The 19,525-nt window shown below is 36.6% G+C and overlaps 1 protein-coding gene across 2 annotated transcripts in view; it reads right to left on the reverse strand.

The window, feature by feature from the left end:
- The window catches only part of LOC121415518 (casein kinase I-like), a 67,216-nt gene that overhangs the window by 46,262 nt on the left and 1,429 nt on the right, over positions 1 to 19,525 (reverse strand). For both annotated transcript variants that reach the window (XM_041608744.1, XM_041608745.1), the window contains exons 2-3: positions 15,030 to 15,591; positions 3,929 to 3,969 (exon numbers count right to left, since the gene is read on the reverse strand). In XM_041608744.1, coding sequence (XP_041464678.1) covers positions 3,929 to 3,969; positions 15,030 to 15,204 — 216 coding nt within the window. In that variant the 5' untranslated portion in view covers positions 15,205 to 15,591. The remainder of the gene's footprint in view (positions 1 to 3,928; positions 3,970 to 15,029; positions 15,592 to 19,525) is intronic.

Consider the following 19,525-nt stretch of genomic DNA (forward strand, 5'->3'; position numbering starts at 1 on the left):
TCAAAACATGTTTTAACTTTAAATTGCAAACTGTATGGATCTAGTTTCATCTAACTCTTTATTTAAGACACAGCAAATCATTCTTAAGAGCCAACAAAAGAAATGAGGGGAATAACACAAATAGACAATCAGAGAAGGATTTAAATTCTAAGAAGTAGAAAATTGCTTCTCCAAGAGAGAATGACAGCTTTAATAATGCCTTCATACCCTGCCTAAGTACACAAATGACGTCACGACTTCCATAGAAAATCAAGCCTCATTAGAGAGAGCTTCAAGAAGCCTATTTTGCTGAAACAAACGTGACAATATGAAATACTTACATTTGGACTTCTTCAAACCATCTCATAATAGAAATTGTGGTTGCCATTAATTATATCCTCACAAATAAACCAATTTTAGATTAAATTTATTCAAACTCCACTGTATTCCAGGAAGCTACTGTACATGTATTAAAAAAGAGTAAGATAATGATAAGAAACATAAAAGTCTACTAAATTTTGGCGCTTTCTATCCATTTTATCCATTTCAGCTTTATTTCCAAAGAACAAACAGGAGTGATAGTGTAGCCATGTTGAAAAAAACTGTCAAGAATGAATTTTTACAACTGGAAAAAGAAAAGTTGTTTTGGTTGTACAAAGTACAATGTACAGGAGGTCTATATGAAGTATTTGGTAATAAAGGAATGTGACACTGATAGTTTCTTTTGGTTAATTTCTAATTGATTTAAAAAAAAAAATTTTCAATAATTTACAAAGAATGTTGAAATGTGTGAGATTGGTATGGGATTTGCTGCTGTGATGCTGCCCGCTTGTTTACATTTTACATAGATCTCTGGTTTTGTTTTCTGAACATTTTTGTTTTTCAAATGAACTGAATTTGTGTATTAATACTTTTGTTGTTTAATTTAATAATTATGAACCATTTTCAATAATTTACGAAGAATGTTGGAATGTGTGAGATTGGTATGGGATTTGCTGCTGTGACGCTGCCCGCTTGTTTACATATACATAGATCTCTGGTTTTATTTTCTGAACATTTTTGTTTTTCAAATGAACTGAATTTGTGTATTAATACTTTTGTTGTTTAATTTAATAATTATGAACCCCAACTACTAGTAGTCAAATTTCATGCCTCCGCCATTACCAATAAACATTTTAACTACATTTTTTTAATGTTACAATGTACATGTAGCTACACGTATCGATCTTTGACCTTGTGACCTCGAAGTCTGATCCCATCATCACCACTTTTACATACACATATATATGCATGTATTGTAAAAACCAAGACTGAAGATGAATCCTCAAGAGGTTCTTCAGTTATCTCGAGAACAATATGACATCTGTAACTTTGGCTTCATAACCCCAGAATCTAATTGGATCATGGTCACTTCCACAGCCATGAGTATATATACGAGCCAAATAGAAACTGAACTTTCCAATAGTTCACATTATTTAATTATTACTCATGTTTATGATTTTTTTAATGATCTTACTGGCTCTATAGTCTACTACAATGTACATGTATTGTTGTAAATCTGCATTTTCTTTTTTTTTTACATGAACCTTTTGTAGACATATGCATTTCAGCCATTGGCTGTTGTACACAGTATGTATTTTTGGTTGATTTTTTTGTATGTAGGCCTACATGAACATGAAAATGTGTCCTCTATGACCTCTGATTTTGTGACTCCCTAATCTAATCAAATCATTGCCACTTTAAAATGCACAAGTCTGAAGTTCATCCATCAAATGGTTCTAATAGTTATCACATAACTAAAATAAGGTGGATGGGTGGACAGTCCAAACACAATGCCTTTGGCAACCATCTAAGGTGGGTGGAGCCCAGGGGCCGGGGGGGGGGGGGGGCACTTCCATTGACGAGTGGATACTGTACCATGCGAGTGTTTACTGTACCATGAGTGACCCCCCAAAACACGTAATATAAGGATCTCTTTTTCAAGATAGGGCACGTTATAAGTAATAAGTAACGTAAGAAGGGTGTCAAAAACGCTAAAATAATGAAAAACACAAGGAAAACTTTGTGTTTACCATCCCAATTTGTGATGGAAGTATAAAAAGACTAAAATACTTTACATGTTTAGGGTCAGATTTGAGCGAAGTGTTCGGTGGTATGGTGGTACTAAACCTAATGAACGTACATGTACATGTAAGGTTAAGGCTAACGCCCATGATATGGGCGTCAATTAGGGTGTCAATTCAGGGAATACTTCTCAAGGGTAGCATTTTGTTTCCAATAGTTGTTAAGGGTATGGTTTCACTCGCCAATACTTGTTTAAGGGGTGCATTTTCAGAACATGGAAAATACTGAAGCCGGGGCTAAAATGAGATGAGAGTGAGCGAAAGCACTCTGCTGAAGCTCTGATACTCTGCATATATAAACCCTAGCTTCCTTGCCAATGAGATTCTATTTGATGGGCATTTCCTACAGCTGAGTTCTACCGTTACAAGGAATTCAGAAGAGGGTTCATTTATTACCCAATCAACATGTCAGCCTGGACATACTAGGCGGTTTCAAACCGCCTCGATCACAAGAATCCCCGTTAAATTACGAGAACTTTTTTAGGCTGAAAAATACCCGTTAATTATTCCTGCATTCACACCGCCCTGAAACATACCCTTCGGGATAAGTTCCTGAAGTTACGAGCATGCGCAGTATGGTCTGATAAGCAGGCAAGGCGCGAGATTCAAAATCACTAGCCCAGTAGCCACCCACAGCTCCCGCGCCCAACGACGACCAACGACACGCTGGGCTAAAAGTTCCCGTAATTTGCTTTCACATCGCCAAAATACCTGCGACCTTGGAAAAATCCCCGCGAAAGTTCTCATAATTTCGCCAAGTACCTACTATTTAGCGGGTATTTTCTTTCGGGGAGATTACGCGTAGTTTGCTTTCACATTACCAAAATACCTGGTATTTTCTGATCGGGGTAAATTTCCCGATCAGAGAATACCTGGAACTGGCGAACTTCGAGGCGGTCTGAAACCACCTACTGTAAGAACCCATGTGATTCCTTCTTCTGCACTGACCCCATAATTTGAGCTAGCAATATTTATGGCAAAAAGTGGAAGTTCAAAGATATTGAAAACAAATTTACAATATTACAGTACATACAAACAATACCAGATTAAAGCATGTATTCACATATCTACATGTACTGCATCAAAGCTCCACAAAAATTCAAAATTTGGTATCGTAAATGTCATACTGTATGCCTTAAAGAAACTTTATTGTCACAGGGTTGTCCTTTTAGACTCAGAGGCATTTCTTTACCTTTTGGAGCTGATACACTTTTACCTATAGATGTCAATAAGATTTTAATATATAGCATCTTTTCCATTTCGATTAATGCTCAAGGCGCTTTAGAAGAGAGCAAACCATAAAAGTATAGATAACTTTATAGAGAATTACAAGAAAAGGTAAATTACAAATGAAGAAAAATGACTGTCAGGTTATTTTCTGTGATAAACTGTAAGAATAAATACATGTATTTCTGAAAAAGAACCCTCTGTGATCAATACATGTTTATGAATGTAAATGAACATGTAGAAAGGGCAACATAAATTCTTGTAAAAATATTTGCTCTTGTTTCAAAAGTGGAATCTATATATATCTACATGTATCACATGTAAAATAATAAAAGTAAACATTTTTTTCTCAGACCTACATGTACATGTACATCAATTTTTTAAATATTTTTTTTTGTTACAAATACAATATACATGCATGTTTTAATCAGAGTTCTAGAAGTTTAAATATTAAAAGTAAATAGAATAAAAACATGACCCTGTGGTTGAGATCTCTTAGGCATTGAAGAATATACTGTACACATGCCTGTCAGGTATCAAATATCTATCAAACATTATAAAGTATCTGCTCTGCTTCAATAAAGTTAAAAAGTACTTACCAATTTGATTGCAACGTGTTCATTGTTGTACAGATTTTTTCCTGTTGGTAGAAAAAAGACAAGACAGATGAGTACATGTATGTGCATAATAGCTATTAAAGCACTCCAATCTCAAATAAATCTTGAGCATCATGGATGACATTTGAGATAAATGTACAAATATGATAATTAAATTCATAATTTCAAATAATCAGAGGTATCACTGAAAAGTCAGTATATCTTTAATACAAAATATTTTGATGATTAAAAAATGTTAGAGAGAACTGTCTTCCAAAAGGGGTTTTTATGAGAAGGAAAGGGAATTACAGTATGTTTAAAGGTCAAGTCCACCCCGGGAAAATGCTAACTTGAATAAATAGAGAAAAATCAAACTAGCATAGTCATGATTTGTTTTTTAAATCGGATGTAAAATAAGAAAGTTATGACATTTTAAAGTTTCGCTTATTTTTCACATAACAGTGATATGCACAACAAGGTGAGTCCGTCGATGATATCCATCACTCACTATTTCTTTTGTGTTTTATTGTTTGGATTAACCAATGTTTCATTTTTTTATAGATTTGACAATAAGGACCAACTTGACTGAACCATGTAGTTAATGCTGTAACCGATTTTTATTCCAATTCCCGATCCGATCCGATTTTCCCCTTTTTTCTACATTTTTCCGAACTCCGATTTTTGACCAGTGGGGAAAAAATCGGATCGGAAAAACCAAAACATTACAAGACAAAAAAAAACACGTGGCGACATGTTTGCCGTCAAAATGCGCTGGTGATTTGTTTTGATCTCAGACAAAAGCGGTGGAAGGAAAAGAAGATAAAGGGGAAGAAAATTATGATTTGTTTTGATCTCCGACAAAAATGGAGGAAGAAAAACAACGAAAAGACGATATGTTTTGATCTTAAGCGGAGGCAAATAAGATTTAGTTGAACACGCTGACATGCGCGGTAATATTTACGACTATCTGACTATACGTCCTCTAAGAGTTTACGATTACCTCCGCTATCACTACGATGTTGTAGAGAAGGTGAATATCATGGTTAACCCCTCTGGATAATAATGCGTCTTTTTCGGGAGGTCATGCGACCTTTAAGAGTTTACGATTACCTCCGCCATCACTACGATGTTGTAGAGAAGGTGAATATCACGGTAAACAACTCTTGATAACAATGCGTCTTTTTCGGGAGGTCATGCGACCTTTATGAGATTACGATTACCTCCGCCATCACTACGATGTTGTAGAGAAGGTGAATATCATGGTTAACAACTCTGGATAATAATGCATCTTTTTCGGGAGGTCATGCGACCTTTATGAGATTACAATTACCTCCGCCATCACTACGATGTTGTAGAGAAGGTGAATATCACGGTAAACAACTCTTGATAACAATGCGTCTTTTTCGGGAGGTCATGCGACCTTTATGAGATTACGATTACCTCCGCCATCACTACGATGTTGTAGAGAAGGTGAATATCATGGTAAACAACTCTGGATAATAATGCGTCTTTTTCGGGAGGTCATGCGACCTTTATGAGATTACGATTACCTCCGCCATCACTACGATGTTGTAGAGAAGGTGAATATCACGGTAAACAACTCTGGATAATAATGCGTCTTTTTCGGGAGGTCATGCGACCTTTATGAGATTATGATTACCTCCGCCATCACTACGATGTTGTAGAGAAGGTGAATATCATGGTAAACAACTCTGGATAATAATACGTCTTTTTCGGGAGGTCATGCGACCTTTATGAGATTACAATTACCTCCGCCATCACTACGATGTTGTAGAGAAGGTGAATATCACGGTAAACAACTCTTGATAATAATGCGTCTTTTTCGGGAGGTCATGCGACCTTTAAGAGTTTACGATTACCTCCGCCATCACTACGATGTTATAGAGAAGGTGAATATCACGGTAAACAACTCTTGATAATAATGCGTCTTTTTCGGGAGGTCATGCGACCTTTATGAGATTACGATTACCTCCGCCATCACTACGATGTTGTAGAGAAGGTGCGATTAATATCACGGTAAACAACTCTTGATAATAATGCGTCTTTTTCAGGAGGTCATGCGACCTTTAAGAGTTTACGATTACCTCCGCCATCACTACGATGTTGTAGAGAAGGTGAATATCACGGTAAACAACTCTTGATAATAATGCGTCTTTTTCGGGAGGTCATGCGACCTTTATGAGATTACGATTACCTCCGCCATCACTACGATGTTGTAGAGAAGGTGAATATCATGGTAAACAACTTTGGATAATAATGCGTCTTTTTCGGGAGGTCATGCGACCTCTAAGAGTTTACGATTACCTCCGCCATCACTACGATATTGTAGAGAAGGTGAATATCATCGTAAACAACTTTGGATAATAGTGCGTCTTTTTCGGTAAGTTATGCGGCCTCTAAAAGTTCACGACGGACTCCGCCATCACCACGATGTTGTAGAGAAGAGGCCTATCGTTGATCGGCGGTAGTGTTGCGCGCTGGAACGTCATTATCTTATTTTCCTTCCTCCGATTATGTCGGAGATCAAAACAACTCATCTTCTTCCTCCGCTTTTGTCGGAGATCAAAACAAATTCTACCATCAGTGTAGCGTGCCGCATTTGTCCACGCGCCGGCCACATACAAATTTTAATGTATTTTTTTGTTTTTGAATATCTTCCGATCCGATATCCGAACCGATTTTAGGAGCTCGCAAAACTTCCGAACCGAACTCCGATCCCGTAATTGCTCTAACTTACAACATTACATATAGTATTAAACAATGCTAATTCCACATGTTCAGGGAGGAATTAATCGTTGTATCACTTGACAATGAGGAGAAAATTAAAATATCTCATATTTCATATGATAAAATACAAAAGAAATAGTGAGTGGATGACGTCAAAGTCTTTTCATTTGCGTACCAGCCAGGATGTGCATATACATGTAGCTGTTTCATGAAATTAAGCGAAATTTTAAAATGTCATAACTTTCTTATTTTACATCCGATTTTGATGAAATTTTCAGTGTTATGCTTGTTGGATTTTTCTCTTTTTATTCAAATCAACTTTTTGTTGGGGTAGACTTATCCTATAATCTGCAATACGTGTGCATCTACATGTAGGACTTTTTATCTCGTAAACCTACAGAAGTACACTTTATCAGTAGTTGTTAAATTGAGGATATTTTCCACATTTTCATGAAACTGTAAAATATCCGAGGATACAGTGAGAGAGAGAGAGAAGGAAGGGACAGGGAACGGTGCATTGAATTTGAAATATTTACAATATATACATGCAGGCCAACATACCAGTACATGTGCATATGACAAAATGAGCAATGTATTATAAATCTTACACCAATATTGATATTTACATGTATCTTTTTACTCAAGCTTTCACGGGCTACTGTACAGGCCTATACAATTTCTTGCAAGTGAGCATTTCAATATGTGTGGCTTTCTCCAGGGATATGTCTTGCGATGACATTGTCGTGCAGTGTTGCACCATAAGCTGCATACATATAGTGTGAGCTACCGTAGTTGAAATGTGGCCTCAAGACTGGGTGAGGCTAGGTTCTTGGTTGAATATTAATAAGTAGTGCAATGAAGCATCATCGTTACACTAAAGTAACAAAATGTCATGTGCGCTAGACTGTGGCTCCCCGGCCAGAAGACATGGCGTCAGTAGATAGATGCATTCTATTCTTGAACTGTTTTATAAATATCTACATTGTGCATGTACCTCCACAGTACTAGCAAATGCTGATTTATGCTGATGGGGAAAATGCTGATTATAAGATACTAACCCACATCTCTTGATATCTTTAAAGGTCAAGTCCACCCCAGAAAATGTTGATATGAATCAATAGAGAAAAATCAAACAAGAATAACATTGAAAATTTCATCAAAATTGGATGTAAAATAAGAAAGTTATGACAAGTTAAAGTTTCGCTTTTTTTCACAAAACAGTTATATGCACAACTCAGCACCACACGAATGAGAGAGTCGGTGATGTCACTCACTATTTCTTTTGTTTTTCATTGTTTGAATGAATTATACAATATTTCAATTTTTACAGATTTCACAAGGACCAGTTTTACTGAACCATAAAGTATTTATAGAACAATTGTAATTCCCCATATTCATGGAGGAAGAAAACTTATTTTACCTTCCAATGAGGAGAAAATTAAGATATTTCATATAATAGAATAAAAAAGAAATACTAGTAGTGAGTGAGTGACGTCATCAGTCCCCTCATTAGTATACCGACCTGGATGGGCATATAACTCTTTTGTGAAATTTAGCAAATCTTTAAAATGTCATAACTTTCCTATTTTACATCGATTTTGATGAAATTTTCAGTGTTATGCTTGTTGAATTTTTCTCTTTTTATTCAAATCAAGTTTTTGTTGGGGTGGACTTGTCCTTAAAATTATGAAGAACTTCGCCAAATAAAATGAGATATTTGAAGCAAATGAAAGGAAACGCATCATAATGCCGATTTCAGACACAAGTATCATAGAAAAATAAATGATCCACTGCAAACTTTCAAATTATGATTAAAAACAGCTGAAACTGTCTGGCCAATGATACCTCTGTTACCATGGAGTCCTAAGTAAAGGCCTACATGTACATGTACACCTGTACACAAGTATGTACATGTATTATGATGGTGGCCATTTAAATATACAGTCAAACCTGTATTAGTGGCCACCTGTCTATAGTGGACACCTGCCTATAGTGACCACTAAAACTGCTGCCCAAGAAGGAAGATTGTGTGTATAAGAACCTGTCTATAGCAGCCACCTGTCTATAACGGCCACCTGTCTATAAAGGTCACATTTTGTGTTTCCCTTGGGTGGTCACTGTAGACAAGTTTCACTGTATTTAACAAAAAGGCTATGCTTTTAATACTGTAGGCCTACAACTTTTTCCATCACTCTGATCGACCTGAGCTGCACATACTAACTTTGTCCATTTATTAAATGACCGAATGTACATAAAGGGCTGAACAAAAAGACTTGTTTTGATTTCATACACTTGTATTGTACAAGTACATGTATTACAATAATGATAATTTTACTTTTCTATTTTCAAATGTAAGAATTGGATTGTGTATATATTCAGGACTGCAATTACTGCATATTTAACCCAATGAATGTGTGATATCCAGCACCAGTTCTCAAAAAGCCTGACCTGGATAATATCCTGTTGAATGAACTCAGGTCTTTGAACAAATATCCTGTTGTCACCACACACAGCTGGTGGTACAGCATAGTCTGCTGTGCAAACCTCTCACTCATGTTAAGAGGTCTGAATGCACAGCCTACAGTGACTTGTGTACTGAAGACCCAAAACGAAACAGCGAGCTTTAAATGTGGTACTATTGGGCATAAACATATATTTTTAAAGTGTTATTGTATGGTCCATGTATTCATTTTTCAGCATCCATTCATTTCATATACATGTACATACTGTACATGTGATATCTTATCCTCTAGCATACTACATGTATAGTACAACAGGCCCTTAATTGAAACAAATTTACGAAAATTGAAATTTATCCTAATAAGTAGGGCCTACAGTGTACATGTACTTATTTAAGGAAATCCTTACCATTTCATGTTCTCTCTATGGGGGGGGTGCACTCATATATATTGGTGGTAAGGGGACGTGCCGCTCTGATGGCCCCCGTTTTCAGACCTTATTTTCAGTTCTCTAGATACTCAGTTCAGAAGGCGCCCAGCCCCGCTCGCAAGATCCCTGTTACAAGACATCTCAGTTCCCCAGCCCTACCAAAATTGTTCAGAGTGAGTACCGCATGCAAGAAATGTATTATTTGCAACTCCCTATATATAGTAGCCGCTCCATGCATGGCTAGCGCATGCACAGCGCAATGGTGCAACTGCAATGTACCTGCAATGCCACGATTCCCTTCCGTAGACCCTGTTTTTCACACACCTCGGTATATTTACAAGTGGTTCCCAATTCCCTGTATTTTACCCTTTTAATTCAGTTTCTTAGATGCTCATTTCAGAGTTTCGTGAGGCACACCCCCATCAAGAAATAATTTGAGTGCCCCCCTCCCCCCGGTTGATTTCTTAACATGTGCTTTTTTTTCAATAAGTGTGCATGCATTTTTGAAAAAAAAATTGCTTATCAAGCAGGTACTGTTGCGTCACCACTAAAATATTATTCAGTGCATGTTTGTAATTAGAAAATAAATCTGAGATTTCACATTCTACAATACAGTACTTGCCAATTATCAGATCTAATAGTACCCTATTATTAATACAAATAATCAATTTGACGACTGAAAAACACATTAATCATAAAACTCAAATCTTACTTGACAGAACATAATTAATAATTTCATAAAAAAAAGGATCTGTAAAACTATACAGTTTAATTTCTTTCCTGACAGGTTGCTGGTATGAAGCAGACTGAATCTACATGTACATGTAACATGTAACTCTGTATCAATAACATACAGTAAAATCCTATTCAGTTGAAAAAGTTGACTGAAAGGAACCCAAATGCAATGCACACAACCCGTCTTTGGGTTTTTTTTTTTTTACTGAGCAACGGACTTTGAATACTAGACTAGGTGGTTTCAAACCGCCTCGATCACAAGAATCCCCGTTAAATTACGAGAACTTTTTAAGGCTAAAAAATACCCGTTAATTATTCCTCCATTCACACCGCCCCGAAACACATCCTTCGGGATAAGTTCCCGAAGTTACGAAAATGCGCAGTATGGTCTGTAAGCAGGCTAGGCGCGAGATTCAAAATCACTAGCCCAGCAGCCACCCACGCTGCCGCCCCGACGACACGCTGGGCTAAAAGTTCCCGTAATTTGCTCTCACATTGCCAAAATACCTGCGACCTTGGAAAAATCCCCACGAAAGTTCTCGTAATTTCGCCAAGTACCTACTATTTATCGGGTATTTTCTTTCGGGGAAATTACGTGTAGTTTGCTTTCACATTACCAAAATACCTGGTATTTTCTGATCGGGGTAAATTTCCCGATCAGAGAATACCTGGAACTGGCGAACTTCGAGGCGGTCTGAAACCACCTACTGTGTCATGAGATACTGAAGCAATACACTGTACATGTACAACCAGAGCCCAATAAGACAGTTCTCACTACCTTTCTAAAACTAGTAGTGGAAACTAGTTTAACGAATAGTGAGAACGGTCAATGGGATCTTCCAAACTGGTTCAGAAAACCACCTCGCGATGAAGTTTTCGAGATTGCTCTGCCTCGCTAAACTGGTTTTTTATAGCGTGAGGACACAACCGTTCTTCGGGATGCGATCTTCACACATTTTGAGCGTGCTACTCCACACGACAGGTGTAGTACGCTGCAGTTTTTAGTTTCGCGTGAAACATGCCACCCAACTGAGAGTGTTTCAATAGCAACAAGATCGCTTTACGTGAAGTGATTTTGAAAACCACTTTCGTGTGATCAAGTGGGAACGCTAGCAAAGCGATCTTCCAAACTGGTTTCCTGAATCGGTTTCCAGTAAACTAGGAAAGCGTAATGAGAACAGCCTCTAAGAATCACCATTAGGACTAATCAGCTTCCCTGGGGATGGAGTATGATTACATTTTATTTTTAACCCATCAATAAGCTGACATTGACCTCACATATTCTCTTCCTCATACCGAGGCATAATTGTATATTGAATATATTCTTGGCATTAGAGTACTGGTACAGAGGAATCTATTTTTTTTTCTTCAACAGGGTGAATTTGATTGATCAATGCTACATGTACCTGTATATGAATACCAAGTCATTGTAGAAATTACAGAGGTGTGAACAAAACAGAAATCGAATTACAAACGGCACAAACTGCAATTAATGTACTTGCTAGCACAGTACTTTGATAACCTCCATGACTAGTATAGCACATATATGTACATGTACAACAACTGCACCCAAGGCTGACAGAAGTACATGTACATGTATGTAGTTAGACAAGATCAGCCATCGTGTGTCCATACATGTACATACTGTTTCATTCAAGGGCAATTTCCCCAATAATGTAGAGAGTAATACCTTGGTCACATTTGCTCTAAGGCGGCCGTACGGCGAGTCGAAAACAGCCCTTTAAATAATTTTGATTCAAACCACAGATTGGAAGCATTTTGTTTTCATTTTTTTGTTCTTCTTTTAAATTTTGACTTTTTTTTAAGAACTTGATTTCTATCAATGCCAATGTTGAAACCCTGGCAATTTGTTTCATGCAAGTCATCAAGACACAACATGGATTACTCCCTACATGTACATGTCCAAAGTATCAAAATCAAACATGAATTTGAATCAACATTCCAAACTTTAAGGTCCCAAAACAGCATGTGCGCCCCTTATTCAGGCCTTGCACAAGAGAGCCAAAAGCATGTTACAATGATTTTTCAAATGTTTTTGATAAATTGTGTTTAATTTGTATACGTGTTGTTTGGTACAATGACAATTTTGCCAATTAGACGGCCTAATATTTCAAAGCTAACAGGGTCTATTACCAGTATCTCTCAACCCTAGGGGCACTACATGTACATTGTACATGTAAGAAAGCAGGTGTATGGACCCCATGCCATGATGCTTAGTTTGATATGTACATGTACGTACAATATTGGTGAAGTTCAGATTTCTGATTTGTGTGGCACTAAAACAAAACTGCTCTGCTCTTAACTTTACTTTGGGGTAGAAGTCAAGTGCTATCAGCTGGATCTGTATCAAATTTTGATCTGAGGTCTCCAGCACAGGATCAGAAAATGCACAACTATATAGAAAGCTGACATGTAAAAGGCCATGATGAAATATCTAGAAGATGTACTCACATACATGGACTACAAGGTATTTATAATCATCTGTTGATGGAGGGGGAGTATACATGTGTATTGTACAGATAATGAATTGATGTCCCTGGCTGGGGGTAAACAACATGTCAGTTACATCATGCGTTCAGGCCAACCCACTCCTGTAAATTACACCAGCACATTAGTAGGATAGCACGAACATGATCAGACATTAAAGCTCTTCCTGACATACAGAGCTAATGTACCAAGCTAAATCCCTCTTCTTCCTCGTACATGCTCCTCTTCACATCCATCTGTCAATTTTATACTTGTACAATATTAATGAATGCAACGATACTCCATGACATTCAAGGATGGCATAATCACATTTCAGCCACAAGGATGACAAGCTGAGACGGATGCTTGATGAAAAAGATGTGTACATTTTCATGCAGGTTTCAAATATATTAAGGCAAGGACAAGGTATTTTGCGTCCTTCACTTTGAGAGATACATGTATAGCTTTTTTCTCTTCATATATCTGTCCCTGGAAGAAAAAAAATTCACTACAAATCAACAAAATCTCAAGGTATATAAAGCATCTTGAGAATGAAGGATGCAATCCCTGGGATTTTTAAATTATGTTTTTAATACTGTATTATAAAAACAGTGTGCTGGTAAACACAAGCAAAGGCAAGTGATATCTGTACATGCTCCATTTGAACCTCCACCATATGCTTCTTGTGTCGAATGCAGAAGCAATTCAGGTCACCAAAACTCCATGGTTTAAAATGGAGATGGAGCATTAATCAAATAGGTTGCACATCGATTGTGCTTTGTGAGTGTTCTATGCTTGACTCAATTATATTCAAATGCAATAGTCCATGATATATCTAGCGACCCAAGAAAAGATGTACAGTATGTAGAAACATGAAGGTGTATGACACAAGACCCACGTTAGAGGTGCATGCATGAATCACAGAAATTTGCTTTGGAGTTAATATTTGAAGGCTGCCATGAACTTGTATACACACCCACATGGCAGGTTATGACCAAAGCTTTAACAGTGGATTGGGTAATTTTTCAGTATTAATGCTGTTTTTTCTGCATATACAGTACCTACATGTACCAGGCTCAAAATGTTCAAAATATAAAAGCTCCAGATGAAATAGAGCTGCCAACCTTTGAAAGTAAAAAGTAGTAATTTTGAAATAAAAAGAGTAATTTCATATGGGCCATATGCAGGGTATTATAAATTTCTTTGAAGTGATAATAGAACATTTGCACAATGTGGCATTTTCATTGCAAATACATGTAAGTGAATGTACAGCAGATTGATGCTTTGCTTGTTTTAAGTGTTTCTTAATATCATCATATGCTCCACTGTGCGATGGAAAAATCTGATGAGCAAGTGTTGCACCGAGCATGGTTTTCACCTTTGGGATATGGTATTATACATGGCCTCGTAACAAGGCCATCTGCTGGTGTACTCATGCCTAAAAGACTGTTTCGCCTTTGAACCCAATGCCACATTGATAGTCCCTTCAATCAAATCACACCTGATGCAGAATTTTTAAGTAGCGATACACAACACTCCTACTGGAGGACAAACGGAGACAATGTTCGAATGTCGCCTGCACAAGTGGTGTATCAAGTATGGAGACTTCGCTGAACTGGATAAGCAGGTGAGATCTTCTAAATCGTGAATATTTTATCCTTTGCAGCATATCACTGTCATATCAAATAATCTATTTTAACAATCCAAAGTTTAAAGCGACATAAATTTAAATCCATGATGCACAAGAAGTTTACAAACTGATCAGCGCACAAGAAACAATCCTTGAATTAGCGAAATTTTCATACCTGGAAGACTAACTTCCCATTTGCACATGTGCATGGACTTCTATCCATACTAAAATTTTCCACTGACAATACACGCAATCTAAGGTACGAAAATAACACGAGGTACATGTACATGAGGCAATCATCACATGCGCAGCATTGGAAACAAAGAGACATGATCATGTGTGTAATGGCAGTATTTGCCGTCTTCGGACGACTTCACCACTATGCAATGTATAACATGTATGTGTGTATTAAAATTTTGTACATGGCGCCGAAAAGCGTAGTAATAAAGGTCGCAAACGTAGTGGTGTGAAAAGCGTAATTATGACTTTTTCAATAGTAGCTCTGGAACATCTATTCTATGTACTTTCTACATATACTTCGGATATTATGATATGCATGCATTTCAGACATGTAAGACAGTACAATTGTTTTGTGATGCTGACACCAATACTCACCAAGTCTTAGTTCTCCAAAATTACCACATCCAATTTTCTTTCCCACCCTGAAATTGGGTCCAACCATAAGTACTCCTGCATTGCCAGTATTGCTGCTGCGTCCCCCACTGCTGCCAGTTCTTGAACTGGTCTTTTTGCGGTGGCGATTGTCATCATATTTATGTGTTCCACTCATTTTGAATGGGATATGGCTATTGTGAGCCTAGTTCAGTACTCCCCTCCGGTCTCTTATGCTCTGTTTTAGCCAGTAGCAACAGCACGCTGATTAAGCTCCAATCACACACTAGATATTGAGGTTGTTTTTCATCTGTAGTAACTCCAAAATAAATCCCCTGAATGAAGACCAATGAATGCAGGCAGCCGATGCTCATCAGTATTTCCCAGAGCACATGCTTCTGTTGACAGACCGCATCACGAAACTTTTAATGGGAAATTCTGAGATCAATGATCACAGATGATAAACGAACCCTACATTTGGGATGTCCACTCAGCAATCACCTGTATGGTCCGTCCATTGGTTGGTTGAGAGTAGCATCACATATTCGATTGGATCTATATACAACTGCAAGATATAACAAAAAAAATCATTATACACATTTGTGTAAAGTGCAAAGATGAAATACATGTAAGGAGTACAAGAATGATAATAAATTATAATTAATGATATATCATTCTTAATCATTTCTTCCTTTTGCCTGAATCATATAATGCACACATTTGGAGAAAACACTGACCCAACTTTCATATTCAAAATTACAATATTAAAAAACATAACATGCATTTTCAAGATCTTTGCAATATTCTTTTCCCATACAAACAGATTGTGTTTTTAAGAACCAAAGAAAGAATACCAGACCACACTCAAAGACCAGAGCCCCCGTCTTACAAAGAGTTACGACTGATCTGATCAATCGCAACTATGGAAAACCAGCAAAGTCAACATGCATGTTTGTTCAAAGTATTTTCTAGCTGTGATGTATATTTCTGCATTCATTGTTTTCTTGAAAATTCACTGCGATTCTCTTTGCATACAAAGGACATTGTGCAAATTTTTTGTAGAAAAATTATGACACTGATGGATTTCCACAGAGTTACGATTGATCGGATCAATCGTAACTCTTTGTAAGATGGGGCCCTCGTACATGTACAGTACATGTACATTACATGTGTAGACTGCAGTCACTATGAACACTTACATGTACCTGAATTACATACTGAATTACAAGTAATTAAGATTGTAAAGGGCATGATAGGCCTACATCATTTTGGCCTCCATATTCTTCCAAGGATCAATTGCATGCATTGACTTGTAGTTAATCACAGGCATTCAATCACAATTCAATCAGTGGACAACTACAATGAGGACTCTGAGACACACACTTGTACTGTACACGCATTGGTGTTTGAAGCAATCTCCATACAGGTATATGTACATGTACCCATCTATATTAAACCAAAACTTACAATCTCACATGTAGGATGAAGTGCTATGTAGGGACATGTGTATGTAATAAATAAAAAGTAGGAGGGGTACAAAATAAATAAACTGTTGTGAGACCTCTCTAATTGGACAGCAGACAATAGTGAAGATTGAATTCCAACATCCTACTGTAGAGTACATGCACATAAATTACCCCATCATGAAATGTCACAGGCATACTGTATACATTAGTACATGTATGTACATGTATTAATGTACACACACAATGTGTACATGTCATATTTTGGAAGAAATAATCAATTTGCAAAATACTGATCACGTTTAATATCCAATCATATTGCTAAAAATATTTTTAAAGTTCCTCCCGAATACAATGCACACTATACAGGCAAATATCATAAACATTAAAAAAATGGGCAATTCCACAGGTTGGGACAAATCATGTAACGTGAGTAACCGACACATTCCAAAGATTTGCCAGGAGCATAATAGAATTTCCCAAGTTTTGTTTTTATACAAAGGATAGTCAGACTGTGTACTTTGTTGTGATAAGGAGATGTTTAGTTCCTATCAATAATAATGGAGTTACAGCTCCAAGTATGAGTCAAGGTGTCTCCAAATGTAACGTGAGTAACCGTGGAATAGCCCATAAACATAATGTTGATGGATAAATGACTAAAATTTTCATCTTAGAATTGGACTAATACACGTAATACATGTATGGTATGAAAGTAATCAGTGCACGACACTGGCGCTGGTCAAAAGGTCCCAGACCAATAAAAATGGCAGTCTCGCCAGTAACTTTTCAGAAATTGCCAGATTTACTGGTCAGACATGACCAGTAAAAATATATCAAATTGATAGTGATACAAATGATATTTCTCTTTTTTTGTAAATTATAAAAATGGCTCTCCAAAATTGAGCAATGGCTTTCTTTAAATATGGTGTGTGTGTGTGTGTAGGCGTACTGTTTTTTTTTCAGGGGGGGGATAAAATAAGCAAATTAAAAGACAGCAAAAATAAACTCAGGTCTTTTTTTTCTTTCTTTATTTTTGGGGACCAGTAAATTTTAGGTTGGGACCACTAAAAAATGGAAAAACTGGTTATCTACTGGTCCGACATGAACATGTTGGACCAGTAGTAACAAAGGGTTAGTGTGTTGCCCTGACTGTAATGTGGGCATTTTTTTTCTAGTACTGTAAAAGGAAACGTGATGGAATTGATTTTTAAAGCATTGTGAAAAAATAAGAACTAACCATCTACATGTAAATAAATTGGTCTTGAACAACACATGCTGCATTGGTGAACGTCGTACTCTTGCTCTAAATGCTGAACTAGAAACATTGTACAAATACATGTATCATAGAATAACTTTATGATGATTCATATCTATCCCATTCTTAAGCAGTTTACCTCAGTCCAATTCAGTGGTGTTATTACACCTTTTGTTCTGGACTTCCCAGGTCAAGTGATGACTAATACACACACAAATGTTTATTAAACACTGAATTTTTATATAACACACCCTCAATATTCTGATCTTGTTTTGATTCACATTTATAAATGAAAAATGATTTTCTACAGATCTGAGTTTTAATCTAATTTTCAATCAATACACTTTTATAAGAAACAATATAAATCTAGTTTGACTAACGATAATACAGATTACAGACCTACAGATATACTAGTATGACTTTAAACGAAAATGATACAAGTGCAGTTTGACCTCTTTCCTAAATAAAATACAAAATATCCAAGCAACCCCCCCCCCCATTTAAAAGATCAATAGAAGAAAAGTAATACAAGCGTTAAGGTGAAAATTCATCAAAATCAGATGAAAAATAAGATATTTATGACATTATTAATTTTTAGTTATTTTTCACAAAACAGGTAGGACTGTAGGCTATACAGTACAATTCAGTGACATGCAAATGAGAGATTCTACGACGTTGATCACTATTTCTTTAGTTTTTATTGTTTGAACTTTGATCTATATAATTTATATTTTTACAGATTTGACATTTCTAACTTGATTGAACTAAAATATAATGGTAACATCACATGTTCAGGGAGGAATAAAACCTTGTTTCACAGTCAGAACAATGAGGAAAAAATACAAATATTTCATGTCATACAATAAGATTAAAAAGAAATAGTGAGTTCGTGTCGTAAACATCCCTACCCATTTGTATACCAACCAGGATGTGCATATAAACTGTTTGGTGTAAATGAGTGAAACTTATTATGTCATAACTTTCTTATCCAGTTTTGAAGAAATTTCCAGTGTTCAGGAACAGAATATATTGAGAGAAAAATAAGAAGAAAAAAACAGAGAAGGGAAGAAAGAAAAAGGGGAGGACAAAAAGGGAAAAGAAAAGAGTATTTTTTATATGAAAGAAAGAAAAGCAAAGGGAGAAGAAAAATGAAAAAGGGTTCTAGGGTTAATGAATGGTGCCATGAAACACAATTTTTTGTTTGTAAAAAAAAAATGAAATAGGCTACAATAAAAGTGAATGAAATAAGTTGTCAATAATTAAATGTATTACTCACGGTCGAATTTAAAACATCACATGCGATTCGGTCATGCCGATTGCATGCGATGTTTTGAAATCGGCCTTGAGTAATACATGCAAGGAAAAAGATACTGGCCCAAAATCACCAATTTTGAGGATAACCGGAGGATGGACATGGAGTGAAAATACGGGTGAAGAGTAAGAAATTAAGCTTTTTTTCTTTCTCGTTAGGCCCCTATATTTTTTTCTTTAATTTTTACAATAAACCGCTTTTTGATCCCACCTTTGTCACTCGGAATATTCGATCGAGTTCACCGTCCCCAAGTTCGGGTAGGTGAAACGTAGTGTAGCGGTAGTAAAGTGGAGTGGAGCCTGCATAAAACTTCGCCTGACCTGAGCTGAGGTACATGTACGTTCAGCCATGTCCATGACATGTGATGGGTAGATTTCGCATATTCAAGAGTAAAAAGAGGCATAAAAGGGGACCCATAAAAGTTATGAACATGATAAAAGATACATCTTCACATCGTTGTCAGCATCAA

The sequence above is a fragment of the Lytechinus variegatus genome, chromosome 5, assembly GCF_018143015.1.
Source record: "Lytechinus variegatus isolate NC3 chromosome 5, Lvar_3.0, whole genome shotgun sequence".
In the NCBI taxonomy this organism is placed as follows: Eukaryota; Metazoa; Echinodermata; class Echinoidea; order Temnopleuroida; family Toxopneustidae; genus Lytechinus; species Lytechinus variegatus.